The following is a 13,447-nucleotide window of genomic DNA, read 5'->3' on the forward strand; positions in this document are numbered from 1 at the left end:
GTATTTACTTTTAATGTAATTTAAATGGCAACGTCATCGATGATTTGTGTCGTGATGTCTAATGACAAAGGCGATCTCGGCGCCACTAACTTTGGAGTAGCTTGTTCGATAACTGGGACAATTATGAGTTCGAAATTTTGTTTGTAAATTAAATTGTTCGAAAATTGGGGCATTCGAAAACTGAGTTTTGACTGTATATAAATGTTATATAGTTATATTGTCTTAAATATCTCAAGTTATATTAAAGAAATGTATTTGTAATTAATTATTTCAAAATGAATATTAACACCATACAGTAAAAATATAGTGTATATTCGTAAGAACGTTTTTATTTTTAGTTTTAACTAATTAATTAATATTGTTTAAGTCATAAAGACTACTTTTCCGTTTTTTAACTTTTCTTGACAATTCCAAAATAAACATAATAATCGATAAAGCATAACCGATCAGAAGAAATATAAAAGCCCCAACTAAATCCTGGAGAGAAAGCGGTTTTGCTTCAACTTCACTGTTCTTCCTCACCAGTTTTTTATTTCGGACTAAATTCTCTTGGATACGATCTAACTGTGGAATTATCCCCGATTCCGTTAATCTGCTCATTCTGTAAAGAATTTAATTATCGAAAACAAAATTTAATGAGAAAGAATTCACAAATATTTGTATATTTTACTTACACCGTATTGATTTCCTTTTTATATCGGTATCTTTTAGCTATTGCATATATTTCGAATTGAGTGTAGAGAGTATCTTTCGATAGCAAATACTGATCTTCTCCTAATGCACTCATGTACATCAGTCCATCACCTTCATACTCGATAAGAGCGTGTTTAGGTTTCAAAAGATATTCGTAAACATCGTCAGTCGGTTTTACATTTAGAACTTTACCTTCCATTGTTAATTTTTTCAATTCGAAAAACACAGGTGATTCTTCTGTTGCATCCTTTTAAAATTAAGATTTTTAATCATATTATTATCTCACGAAAGTAGAATTAGTCACAGTAGAATATATTTTACCAAAATATATTTTCCTACTCCTGTATGGAATAAAACAGATGCTGTATAATGTCCCTTTTTCATTTCTTCGATCAATTCGGGGAAAGTTTCGGGCACATATTCGTAACCGGAAAAGGTTAGAAAAGACATGAGAGCGCCACTGTAACTAGACACTAATATAAACAGGGAAAGTAACCAGCAAAATACCACTATTCTGGAGTATCCTTGAACTTCAAACAAATCGCTGCCTGTAATAAACGAGGGAGAATAATATTATATATAGATTTTTAATAAATATTAAAATATATGAGTATTACTTACCTTGATTAGAAAATGTCGAAAAAAGTGCCCATAAAATATCATACATTTTAATGCGTTTCGTGTTGTTTATTTTTGAATTCAAATTTAAGATAAAGTAAAAAGACAATCCAGCAACGATAAAAGCGATCAACATGGCGATCCATACCTTTATATTAAAATATTGAGATATTATACGCTTAACAGTGATTAATATAAGAAAAAAATGCATTAGTTCTTTCTAAAAATCAAATATTAAAACTTTTGGCAGTATATTTGTTTTATTAATAAGCTACTCTGGTGTTCTAAAATATTGTACGTCTACTGAGTTTATATGATTCAGCAGAATGTAAATCTAGTTGCATAAAATAATAATAGAGTAGTAAATTTGCATTATAATGATATATGTGTCATTTTGACATCCTGAGTGGCTACGTACACAGTGTGATGGCTACTTACTGTATGAGGTAATACCTTTATCAATATTCATTGAAACAAGAAGCTTTAATATATTCTTTAACAATGTAGAGTTATTGTGCTTTTCGTACTGTTAATAATACACTTAAGAAGTGTTATGTCGCTGGTCAGCACTATTTCGCGGCTGGCCACATGAAATTTTCCGAGTTTTCTTCCAGTTTATACCATTTAAATATGAACCAATTTCCCATTGAAAGCCCTCCCAGGAGGCATCCTCCTTCGGTAGACCGCCCACGTGTCCCGTTGACGTAACTAAATAAACCGATAAATGAAACCGCCAAAAGAAAACGATAGAAATTAGTGTTTACTTTTGTTTCTCTTTTTTTAACGTTTCGACCAAAAGCCACGGCTAACAAGTTGAACCTTATTTAAGTTCTTGGTCTTATAGTTGTACTTTTATAATTGATAATATATTTTTGTAGTCAGAAATCTACAAGTAAAAGTTTTTAACTCAATAAACAAATAAAATCATATTTACCGATAACTGGAAAGGATAAATTATGGCCAACATTTTTGATAGTTCATTGGGTTTAGCAGTCATAAACTTCACTGCCAAAACATCTCGAGTAATACTATAATCGACAGCATCGATTCTATCGTATGAAATTCCAGTCGGTAATCCGAGATCTGTCTCCTAAATGTAATTAAAATATAGTATAAATATCTAAATAAATATTATTCATAACAATAACTTTAAAAAAATACATTTCTTTGAACGTATCCGATGCGGCCTGTCCAGGAACCATTATCCAGTCTTAAACCTTCTTCTACTTCTTCAACTAACTCCAAACTATATAATTAATTACAAACGTTAGATTTATAATATTAATTATATTTAGCACATAAAATAATTATTTACAAAACAGTGAATGCCTGTTTTTATTTACTGGTATCATGCTACCAGTATCTTCGAGCTTTCTTTTTGGAAAATTCTAAAAAATATTCCACACATCTAATCTTCACGTGATATTGTTCAATGGAAATCGGAGCCAGAGATTGGAAAAATTGTTTTCGAGAATACCTTATCTGTAAGATTATCAGATTAATTTTTAATAATTTTCGATTTAGAGAAAGGGCATAACTGGCAACTGTGACTGTAATTGTCAAAAAATATATGCATGCTGAGCACATATCAGGTAACCTATTGGCCAATAAATGATTTTCTACAATCACAAATTTAAATAGGCTCTATGGACATCTTTAAAGGTACTACTAACTTGTAATAGTTGTTTATCTACCTCAAAAGAGAGGTGGTTGTGGCAAGTATTAGAAAATTTTGATGCAGCAGAATTTAGTACGTTGTCTTTCATTTCAGTCAAATTTCCAAAATATTTAATTGAAAGTTATTAGAAATTAACTTTGCCTTTTGGCAGTTTTAACTAGTTAATATCTTTGCCTCAATCGTAATCGTAACAATGACATCAAATATATCGAAGTATTTTCAAAATGCCTTCTTCGTCTCTCTCTTCTGATGATCGTCCAATTATTGTAATTTGAGTCAAATTTTTCATAACATCAGAGTATGAAACGAAAGGCTTTGACCTAGCCATTTCTGGAATCCAATTAGAATCATTTTCAGTGGTAGGACCTGCCAGTGGCTCCAACCAGTGCCGAATGGGTAAAAATTACTGAGCACCGGTAGCTGGTCAGGTTCGTGCCTCGCCAACGAGCTGGCCATGTGGAGCTTTTCGGGTTTTCTTCCCGTTTGTAAACCGAAATAGGATCCACTTTTGCTTAGAAAGTCCTCCCGGAAGGCATCCCTCCTCGGCAGATCGCCCATATGTCGCGTTGCCGTATACAAATAAGCCAATCTAAACCAGTGGTAGGACGAAATGTCGTTAAAGAGATATGTGGGAGGATTTTAACTTCTGACTATTGTTTAAAGCTATGGGCGAAAGTGAAGTTCTTCAAGAATCTCTTAAAACAATCGTATTTCTTTTACATTATTTACGAAATCGAGAACTGAAAATTTCGAAACTCTCGAAGAAAAATTAAATTAATCAAAACTATTTAAATAAAAACAGTAAAAAGCAAATATAAACGAGCGTAATGACAAAATATAATTTTTTGTAGTTTCTAGTTTGGTAAGTATCAGAACGCTAAAGTATGTAGCACTTGTTTTGGAACATCTATCGGTTACCATCAACCGTCCTAATATATTTAATATTCCATGTAAAGCACTGTCCAGTGACGCAAAAATTTGAATTAGACATGAGCCTACACTGCCTACCTAAATTAGCTAAATATAGGATACATGTAAGTTTAAGACTAAACGGATAAACGCTTTGCTTAAGTGCCAAAGCCATTAATTAAAACCTTCCATAAAATTTTATATTAGACTATGTTATTCAAGAAGAAAATCCTGTTAGATGCACCCAGTGCCGTAACTAGGGCGGTGCAAGCAGTACCCAGGCACAGAGCGCAGAAATGACCTGGACCAAGTCATAGTTTTGGGGCGTAGTTTACGAAGCTTGCACCGAGCGCATAAAGGCTAGTTATGGCGCTGGAGGCAAGTACCATCTTTTCCTCCTCTGCAGTTACACCTCTGGATCTGACTGAACTATGATGAACCACAATCAGATTCCATCCTTCATCATCTTTGGTCAGACTGACCAAAGATGAAGAAGGATGGAATCCGAAATACTATTAAGTGCCCGACCAACCCACTATGGATGTGATTTAAAAGGGTCTTAATCCTGTAGGATGGAAAGAAGCATAAAAAAGACAAAAAAAAGAAAAATAATTCTAACAAGCTTGACAAATACTTTTTTTACTTTCCGCATTTTATTGACTTTTATTGATTAGTTTAAATATCTCAAATGAAGAGGTTTTCGATTTCGATACAATGGAATACAGTGATACTTACTCACTTTACTCGTACTTAAATAAACACTGGTTCTGTTGACATAAATTTCTCTTAATTGTCTATTAAAAACCCGAGGGTGGAAATGTAGAAATTAAGGTAAGTCTTAAATGCAGTGAATGTGATAAATAAATTTACAACTAATGAAAAAGATGATTGGCAAATATTAGATTTTTAAATTGTATTGAATCTACTTTATAAGAAGAATCAAACGAATAAAATATACATTGTAGTAAATTATAAATATAATATGTGACTAATATTAATTATAAGTTACTTGAATCCAAGATGTTCTTGTGTAATTAAAAGAGCATCTGATATACATCCTCCATGTTTGATAAGTACATATGTACCATTAATAACTTCATATTTGAAAATATGCTCCATCTGAAATTTAAAAAAACAGCATATATTAATTTTCATTTATAATTTTTATAGCTTTTAACTGAAACAGTCAATCATTAAGTAAAGAAAAACCCATCCATTACTAATCAGTCCTCCATATTTTAAGCCTGCGAGATCTCACAATTGGCAATAAAAAAAAAAGTCCAGAGAGGTACCTTAACCGTTTGGCCGATGGCCGAACGGTTAAGGTACCTTTCTGAGGGACCTAGGAATAAATCCGGACAAGTCAAATAACCCAGATTTTTTGAGAGATGATGGTCCGTCCCGGATATGTCAGGCTTTCACCACCCGTTGCACTATTGTGGGCCTGACCGAACCTACAATGGGCCTGATAAAAAGGCCTTTTTAGTGCCCACAGGGCTAAAAGAGTAAAACTGGGGTTCTCATTAATATTCCTACGATAACATTTACAATATGTAGACTTAGATTTTCAGCAATTCATTAATATAATATTTCTACTTGTGGATTCGTAAATATTGGTCGCGTAACTTTCTTATCTTGTATACTAGACTCTTAACAACCTTTATGTCACCAGTAAACTATTTAATTATAAACAAACGTTTTCGACCGTAAAACTTCCGGTCTTCATCAGGTTAATCGCATCTTTGGAGTTGATGCAGTTATTGCGTAACCCTGCATTGTATATTTCTAGAGTTTCTAGCGAACGTATGTGTTCTCTTCGGTGTGATATTTTAATTATTTGCGCGTTATGTAGGTCCGCTCTTATGCCCGGGGTCGAAGCATAAGTAGATAGGGCAGTGGTGACTTTGTTATGATCAATGTCATACTTGTGTTCGCGCAATCGCTTATCTAGAGAACGTATCGTAGAGCCAATATACACCAGGTCCCTTTGAAATCTGTGGTCCCATAATGGGACAGAATATACTCCTGGAGCCAATCTTTTGTCTATACGATCTTTGCAGTTGCGGAAGATGTCATAAATCGTGTTACGCCTCTTATACGCAATTTTTTTGTTCGTAATTGCCGCAATTTCTCTATAAATAGGGTTCAGGTGGTGGTTATATTCAACTATATTTGTATTATCTTGTATCTTGAATTTATCGTAAACATAACTTAGAAATCTCTCTTCTAATTGGAGAATGTTATCTCGAAAACCCTTCTTAATTTACAGTGGGTGATCATATTATTAGAGCCACAACGTAAAAAATACATTTTTTCAACTTACACCATAATAAAAGCATGAAACTTAGAGAAATGTCTAAATTTGTTTATTTACATATTTCGAAGGGGTTTTATTAAAAAAATAAAAATATAAATCAGGTGTTTATATTTATATTTCTAGAACTAAAAATAAATGTAGGAAAATATCTTTAATGTTTTGTTGAACTGCCTTTTGTAGCAATCACCGCGTCAACTCTTCTAGGCATAGTTTGTATGCATTTCGAGCAATTTTTTTTTATTTCTTTACTTCTGTGCCACACTTATTAAACGCTCTATCAGTTGCTGCTTGTTGGTGATAAGATCCCTGGAAATTTCTCTCTTTAGCAGCTCCCAAAGGTTTTCTATAGGATTAAGGTCTGGGCCATTTCAAAACCTCAATTTGTTTATCTGCCAGGTATTTTGTGACTTTTTTAGCCTTGTGGCAAGGAGCAGAGTCATGCATAAACAAAAAGTCACCATTTGGATACCATTCCTCAACTTGGGGAAGCATATTGGTGTCTAAGACCTTCATATATTGATCTTGTCTCGTCGTGCCCGCTACAATGTACAGGCGGCCAGTACATTGACTACTGATGACAGACCACACTATAATGCTTACAGGGTGTTTTACTCTTCTTACTATACAGTCATCGCGGTACTTCTCCCCAGTTCGTCTCCTTACAAACTCTGAATCGAAGACTCTCAGAGAAACAAACATGAAAAAATCAGCAGAGTCATTAAAACCTTCAAAATATGATTTTAAAAAAGGCATTTAATTTATAATTTGGTATAAAACCATAGGTTTACCTTTTCCCAATCTTGAACAGTCCAGTTTCTGTGATCTTTTGCCCACTGCAATCGCTTTGCCATCATAGTGGGCGTAAGCCGCGGCTTTTTTGCGGGACGCCGACACGCAAGCCCAAGTTCTTTAAGACGACGACGAGTCGTCATTGGTGATATATTTATATTAGCATCCTAAATCTTTTTTATCAACAATTTCAGAGGTGTCTTTCTGTTCTCCATACAGATATTTTTTATTTGACGCTTATCTCTGGGTGTAGTAATTTTTTTTCGGCCACATTTCCCCTTTCGGTTCGAAATTAAATCCACATTAGTGTCGAGTTTCTTCTTAATTCTATCAACAGAAGCCCTTGAAACCCTTGCAATTGATGCAATTTGTCTATTTGAATGCTCTGTATTTAAAATGAGAGTTTTAATTTCACTAATTTTCCTAGGGGTGAGGTCATTAACTTTCCCCATGACTAAAATAACCTAAAAATAATGAAAAGCTCATAATTATAACAACTTTTATATAAAATGGCATTATAACATCATATTAAACATTACATACCTTAACAACAATATTACCCCCAAAACGAGTCAATAAAACGTTTTTAAAACACAAAAAACTATGAATTAAGCAGATGATACTCAAACGGCGACAAACTGTTAAATGAGAGCGTTATAGCAAAATGGCATGCAATAGCATGCCATTTTGCTATAACGCTCTCATTTATTATTGCCAGCGATAAAATAATCAACTAATTTGAAATGTATACGTATCCGCTAGGACCAAAAACATATACAGTCAAACCTGTTTTTATGCGCTCTTTTTATGTGCGATTTTTATTTGTGCGATTTTTTTAATGCGAATTTTTAATTTGTGCGGTTTTTTTTGTGCGATTTTTTATTTGTGCGGTATAGTTGGCGACTAGTCTCGTGCGATTCGTCATGTCTCACGTTGACTTATTATAGCTAAATAAACTTATTATAGCATAAATGCACTTATTATAGTAATATTATTGCATGAATATGCGAAAAATGAAATAATTTACTTTTTAAGTCAACAAAACACCACCTGGACAAAAATATGTAAAACAGACGATAGACCAGACGATGCAGTCAAGTGCTGACATCTGTTGTCAATAAATTCTATTTCGTACGGTTTTGAGTTATTTTCTATGTGAGACTTTTTTATGCGGTCCCTGTTGACCGCATAAAAAAAAAATTTTTAATTGTGTTGCGAAAACTATTTTTTACAGCCATTCGTGAAGTTTCGTGCGATTTTTTTTAATGCGTCTTTTTTAATGCGGTTCCTATCCCCCGCATAAAAACAGGTTTGACTGTATAGTAATAAGACTTGATTATGAATTTTGTATTGAAATGTCTACAGTATTAGTGATTATTTGTCAGTTTTAGCAAGTGGCTTTAATAATATGATCACCCACTGTAAATATGAGAATATTGAGAAAATGAAGTACTTGTCCCCTAGGATTCGAGTAAAAAATTCCACAAATTATAATCATAAAAGTGATTAAAAAATATGAACTTCATTCCCTCGATTATGTGCGCTTTGTCTGTCTTTTTGTACTGGTACAATATTGTGTTCTGTAATCTACTTGTAAAATACCCCCCAAAAAGTTAAATAAAAATATATTATGGTAATTATTAGTCTCCAATCTTTGCTCCCCCTAAAAAATTTTCATATTAGGGGAACTGTTGATTGGATGGGACAGGGGAACTGTTTGACTATGACGACAGACATACTAATTTAACTTTGTACTTTTATGCGCATGAAATTACTTTTTCGTTACGAATATCTACAAAACTTTGTATAGTTCGTTAAGTATTTTGCATGCGGTCCAAAGACGGGAGAAGCACGAAAGCAAGAGATAACGTGTCAAGGTCATGAACAGATTATAGGGATTTAACACTTCTCATTTAGAAGAAAAATATTAAATTAAAAAGAAATAATGTATTTATTTTGTACCTATTCAGTTCCTCTTTGGTCTATATACTTATATTGTAAAAATGAATAAACTTTGTTATAAAAAATACTGTGATTTTTAAATCACCTATGAATAGGTCAGGCTAGTGTTAATCCCAAGTGAAATAATCAGCGGCGTGCCGTCATTGGAAGCGATGGAAGCGCCGCTTCCCTTGTATTTTCTAAAATAAAAATTTTCATATTTTAACGTACTTTGAATTAATTAAAATTAATATTTTATTATAACTGCATTATCTATCTTATTACAAATTTCTATACTACATGTGAAAAAAAAAGATAAGATTGCTATTGTATATTCGAATGTCAGTGGCGGAATGGAAGCGCTTACGAGACAGCTTTCACGGCGAGAATAATTCAATGGTGTAAAGCAGCCAGAGGGCATTCGCGCATGTGCTTTACAGAGCACCAACCTCAGCGGGTTTAGCTGGTGAAAGCTACACACGTGTAAAGGTTGGTATCTACAGACACCGTACGTGGCAGACACGTAACAGCACAGACATAAAAATATTATTACATACATTTTCAATGGGCATATTTACATATACCGCGCGTGAGCAGATCGTGTCCGCACAGACACGGGCCGGCACCGGCCAGCATTGTCTGCGAGAATGTTTTGTCTGTGCCGGCCCGGGTCTGTACAACTCTGTGGGAGTCGGCACGGTTAGTATGAACGCCATAGTTGACACGCAGACAGTGCTTGGTTAAAATGATGAATAAAGAGAAATTAATTGAATTAGTTCGGGAATATACATTTCTTTATGATTTAAGTGCGTGCACTTCCTAGTATGCCTGAAGGCGTCTGTGCATGCTGGGTTGTAGATGTGAAAACTATTGTCTGTGCCGTGTCTGCCACGTACGGTGTCCAAGGCCTGATTTACATAGGGTCATTTGGGGCCGGTGCCCAGAACCCAAATGGGTCATTGTCAAAAATGTATCATTGTTTGTATCGTATCAATTTGTATTATGTATGTATTATTTGTATTTTAGAACTAAAATACATAAATTGTTTATTTTTGTCATTTCCAGTATTTGTTTAAAACTTTTATGGAAATGTGAGGTTCCAGACAGGTCTGACCCGTCACGAAAGACGCGAAAAAACGGTTAATTTAGAGAAAAATTTATTAGTTTAAAAAAACAGGTAAAAGTCGTTTGTAGTCGGACACCCATTGTTTATATCAAACTGCCAGACAGAAACCATAAATCGCGGAAGGAAGTCGTCCTATGATCGGTGGAAGATCGAATTCGTCTTCAATTTTGACTTTTCTCGCGCTCCAGGCAGCGTCGTAACTAGTGTTTTATGCGCCCGGTGCGAGTTTCTGTAACTACGCCCCAAAACTACGATATAAAACTCGGTCCAGATCATTTCTACGCCTCCCCAGGGTCTGCGCCCTGTGCCTGGGCTCCGCTGGCACCGCCCTAGTTACTGCACTGGCTCCAGGTAAGAGTCTCGTTACATTTAGTAACGAGGGACCAACCACTCGGGAAGCGTGATTCAGGGAGAACGACCAATTGAAATGGATGAAAGAAAGAACGGAGATTGATATACTCTCCACAATCGAGGACACCTGGCACTCGGTTAACGTTCCGAATAACCAAAACGCCGTGTGTAAATGCACAAAAAAATAAAAAAAACAATTTCTCGTCTATTGTGCCAACCTGTAACCCGTGCCACTTTGGACTTAGACCGTGTCCCCGACTCTAGCGGACGAAGTCTCCCCGTGCCTTACAGACTTGTCGACGCCACTGTCCCGGGCCATCTTCGATTGACCATCGAAGAACCACATTGACGCCCAGGACGTCCGAACAGTTGATTGTCCTAAAGAAAACTATTTCGTACATAGTGTAAGTTTATTTATGTTAAAATAAACAGTTTTTGTCAGATACTTGTTGTCTTTGTCTCTTCCGCCACCACGCACGTACGAATGAACCCTAGACCAGTGATTCTCAAACTTTTTCAATCCACCGCCCCCTTTGTCTATAAAGTTATACCCAACGCTCCCTAACCCATTTTCTCTTGTGTGAGAAAGGATTGGAAACATTCTTAGGAAGACTTTTCTATGAATCTCACACTTTGTGCCCTTACCGTACATTGTTCTCAACATTTGGAAACCATTAAACGCAATGTTTTCTCTTATCCGTTTAGCAGAGAAAAGGGAACGGCTGTCAGTGACCCCAACTTTTTCCTTTGGTCATCATTCAGTACCCTGCCTCCAGCGCCCCCTAGATTTACTCACCGCCCACAAGGGGGAGTTATCGCCCACTTTGAGAAACGCTGCCCTAGACCATTACTGACCCGCAATTAACCGATTGCCTCTGGAAGTCGGCCTTTTACAGAAACACAGCTTCCCTATCATCACATGTCACGGCACGCCACTGATGTAAAATAATTTTTGTATGGGAATGTAATCAGGAAACATTAACGACGTCATATACTATTGTCTAGACCGAGTGCGCTGTTGATTTCAAAAAGGTTTGCCACCCCTACGTTAAAGTTGATATATTGTAAGTGTTCCCCGACTTCAAAAAGATTGAGTACTACGGATAGAAGCCCATAAGTTCAGCATGGCCAACAATTGAATGGCTGGGTGGTGAAGGACGGGGGCCGTCATATCCGGATGGACCATCTTGGGGATTTTTCGATCCCAACAGGTAGGCCGCCACCTTGACCGCTCGGCCATCCGGCCAAAATTATATTACATTAATAATATACTGGCGATCTCGGCGCCACTGACTTCTCAATTGGTAGCCTATCATTGATTGATCGGGCTGTCGACTTTCTTTAAGAGTCGCACGAGAAAACCCTCCCTTGTTCGTTCCACGTGCAAAACAACGTGTTTCAAGATGACAAAACGAAGATTTCTCTGTAAAATAATTAACTCTTTGTGGTTACCGTTAAGACAATGATAAGAAATATGTTTAGAAAAAGTGAATGTTTATGAATTTATGTAAATTTAAAACAGGATAAGTAAAAACTTGCAATGGAGAATGTTGTTGCTAGAACAAATTTACAAATTGTCAGCAATAATTTAATTATTAATTATACATTAATATAATTGTGAAGAATTTGATTTATAAATTGCAAAAATTTCTGTGAAAATATCAATATACCGATTGACAAAACAATAAACAATCGACAATACAAATAATAAAAATGTAATATGATAATCAGGCGTCTTATTTGTTTGATTTCATTTAATGCGGACAGACGAAATTCGCCAATCTCCGGACTAAATGGAGGCGGAAACCCAAATTCTCCGAGCCTTGACCTCCTCGTGGTGCCCCCTGGGTTATCTCTTTTCTGCCTCACTCCCGTGTGATCTGACCAGGACTTTTTAACTTTTAACTTTTACTTTTAACTTTTAACTTTAACTTTTAACTTTAACTTTCTTTCTTCCTCCTGGTCGGTGTCGGGCAGTGGGTCAGATTGGAATAATGCAAACAAGGCAGGGGTACTCCTCCCCGTCGTGTCTCCACCTTGTCGTGGTGGGGAGGCTTGGTGATCTGTGCTGCAGTGTCTCGATGAGATTTTTCGTCAGAGTGTCGCGGCCGGATCCAACTAAGAGAGACACATGCCTAAACTTAGAAGGCACGGTGCAGAGGTAGCGTTCTGCCTCAAATTTAAGTACGCCTTGAAAAGACGTATGGCTGCTGACAACCACTCTTTTTATTACTGGAATTTTATTACTTCAGTGTTTGCTATAACGATGTTTTCCTGTACATTAACCATAATAATTTATTTATTTCAAATACAATAAAAAATGTCGTTGGACAATAGATTTCACTTTGATTTCAATAAAAAGTAAAAATACTCTTTAAAAACAATTTAAAAGTCAAAATATATGCATAGTAGCAGATGAGCCCAGCGTTTCTCGGGAAAAAAGTAACGATAGCGTATGATTAAGATTATTAGATTATAGTCGATCTTACCCCTTTACACCGGGGAAAGAATTTTTGAAATTTCCGTGGACCCTGGTCCTAAAACGAATTAGTTAGAAAACAAATGAAGGACAATCTACTTAATACTAAGTTTAACATATTTAGATTTTTACAGCTATGGCGAGAAACGTTTAAAATTTACAACAACCCTGTCTCGTTCTTTGAGGTACACTAGTGATGCGACAAGAGGCATTTGACATTGACCGGTACTGACACCCTCGGGATTTGGCAAGCACGCACTGCACACCTACCTGGACCGTCTCTGATTCCATCATTAGCCACTCGTATCGAGCTATTTGACTAAGTGGATTGTTTTAAAATTTAAAAAGTAAAGAATGTTTCATGTTAATTTTATGTACGTTTCTTTACAAAGTTACATTTAATTATAATTTTCTATAAAGGTATATTAATACAATTGAACAATATATTGTACCAGGTATGTATATCCACAGCACATTTTATTTCACCAAGTAAGTTTTTATAATTTATTTTTAATTTTAGTCCTTATATCGTGGCTAGCAATTCAG

The 13,447-nt window shown here is 35.5% G+C and overlaps 1 protein-coding gene across 1 annotated transcript; it reads right to left on the reverse strand.

Annotated features, from left to right (window-relative positions):
* Positions 1-299: 299 nt before the first annotated feature.
* Positions 300-7,066, reverse strand: LOC136971798 (glutamate receptor ionotropic, delta-1-like). The gene is made up of 8 exons (XM_067266299.1): positions 7,004-7,066; positions 4,908-5,017; positions 2,473-2,557; positions 2,246-2,401; positions 1,315-1,459; positions 1,015-1,241; positions 675-940; positions 300-601 (listed from the first exon to the last, which is right to left on the reverse strand). The coding sequence occupies exons 1-8, from the start codon at positions 7,064-7,066 to the stop codon at positions 349-351; spliced, it is 1,305 nt and encodes a 434-aa protein (XP_067122400.1). The 3' UTR covers positions 300-348.
* Positions 7,067-13,447: the final 6,381 nt, after the last annotated feature.

Source organism: Centruroides vittatus, unplaced genomic scaffold (assembly GCF_030686945.1).
Source record: "Centruroides vittatus isolate TY-2023 unplaced genomic scaffold, ASM3068694v2 contig_272, whole genome shotgun sequence".
NCBI lineage: Eukaryota > Metazoa > Arthropoda > Arachnida > Scorpiones > Buthidae > Centruroides > Centruroides vittatus.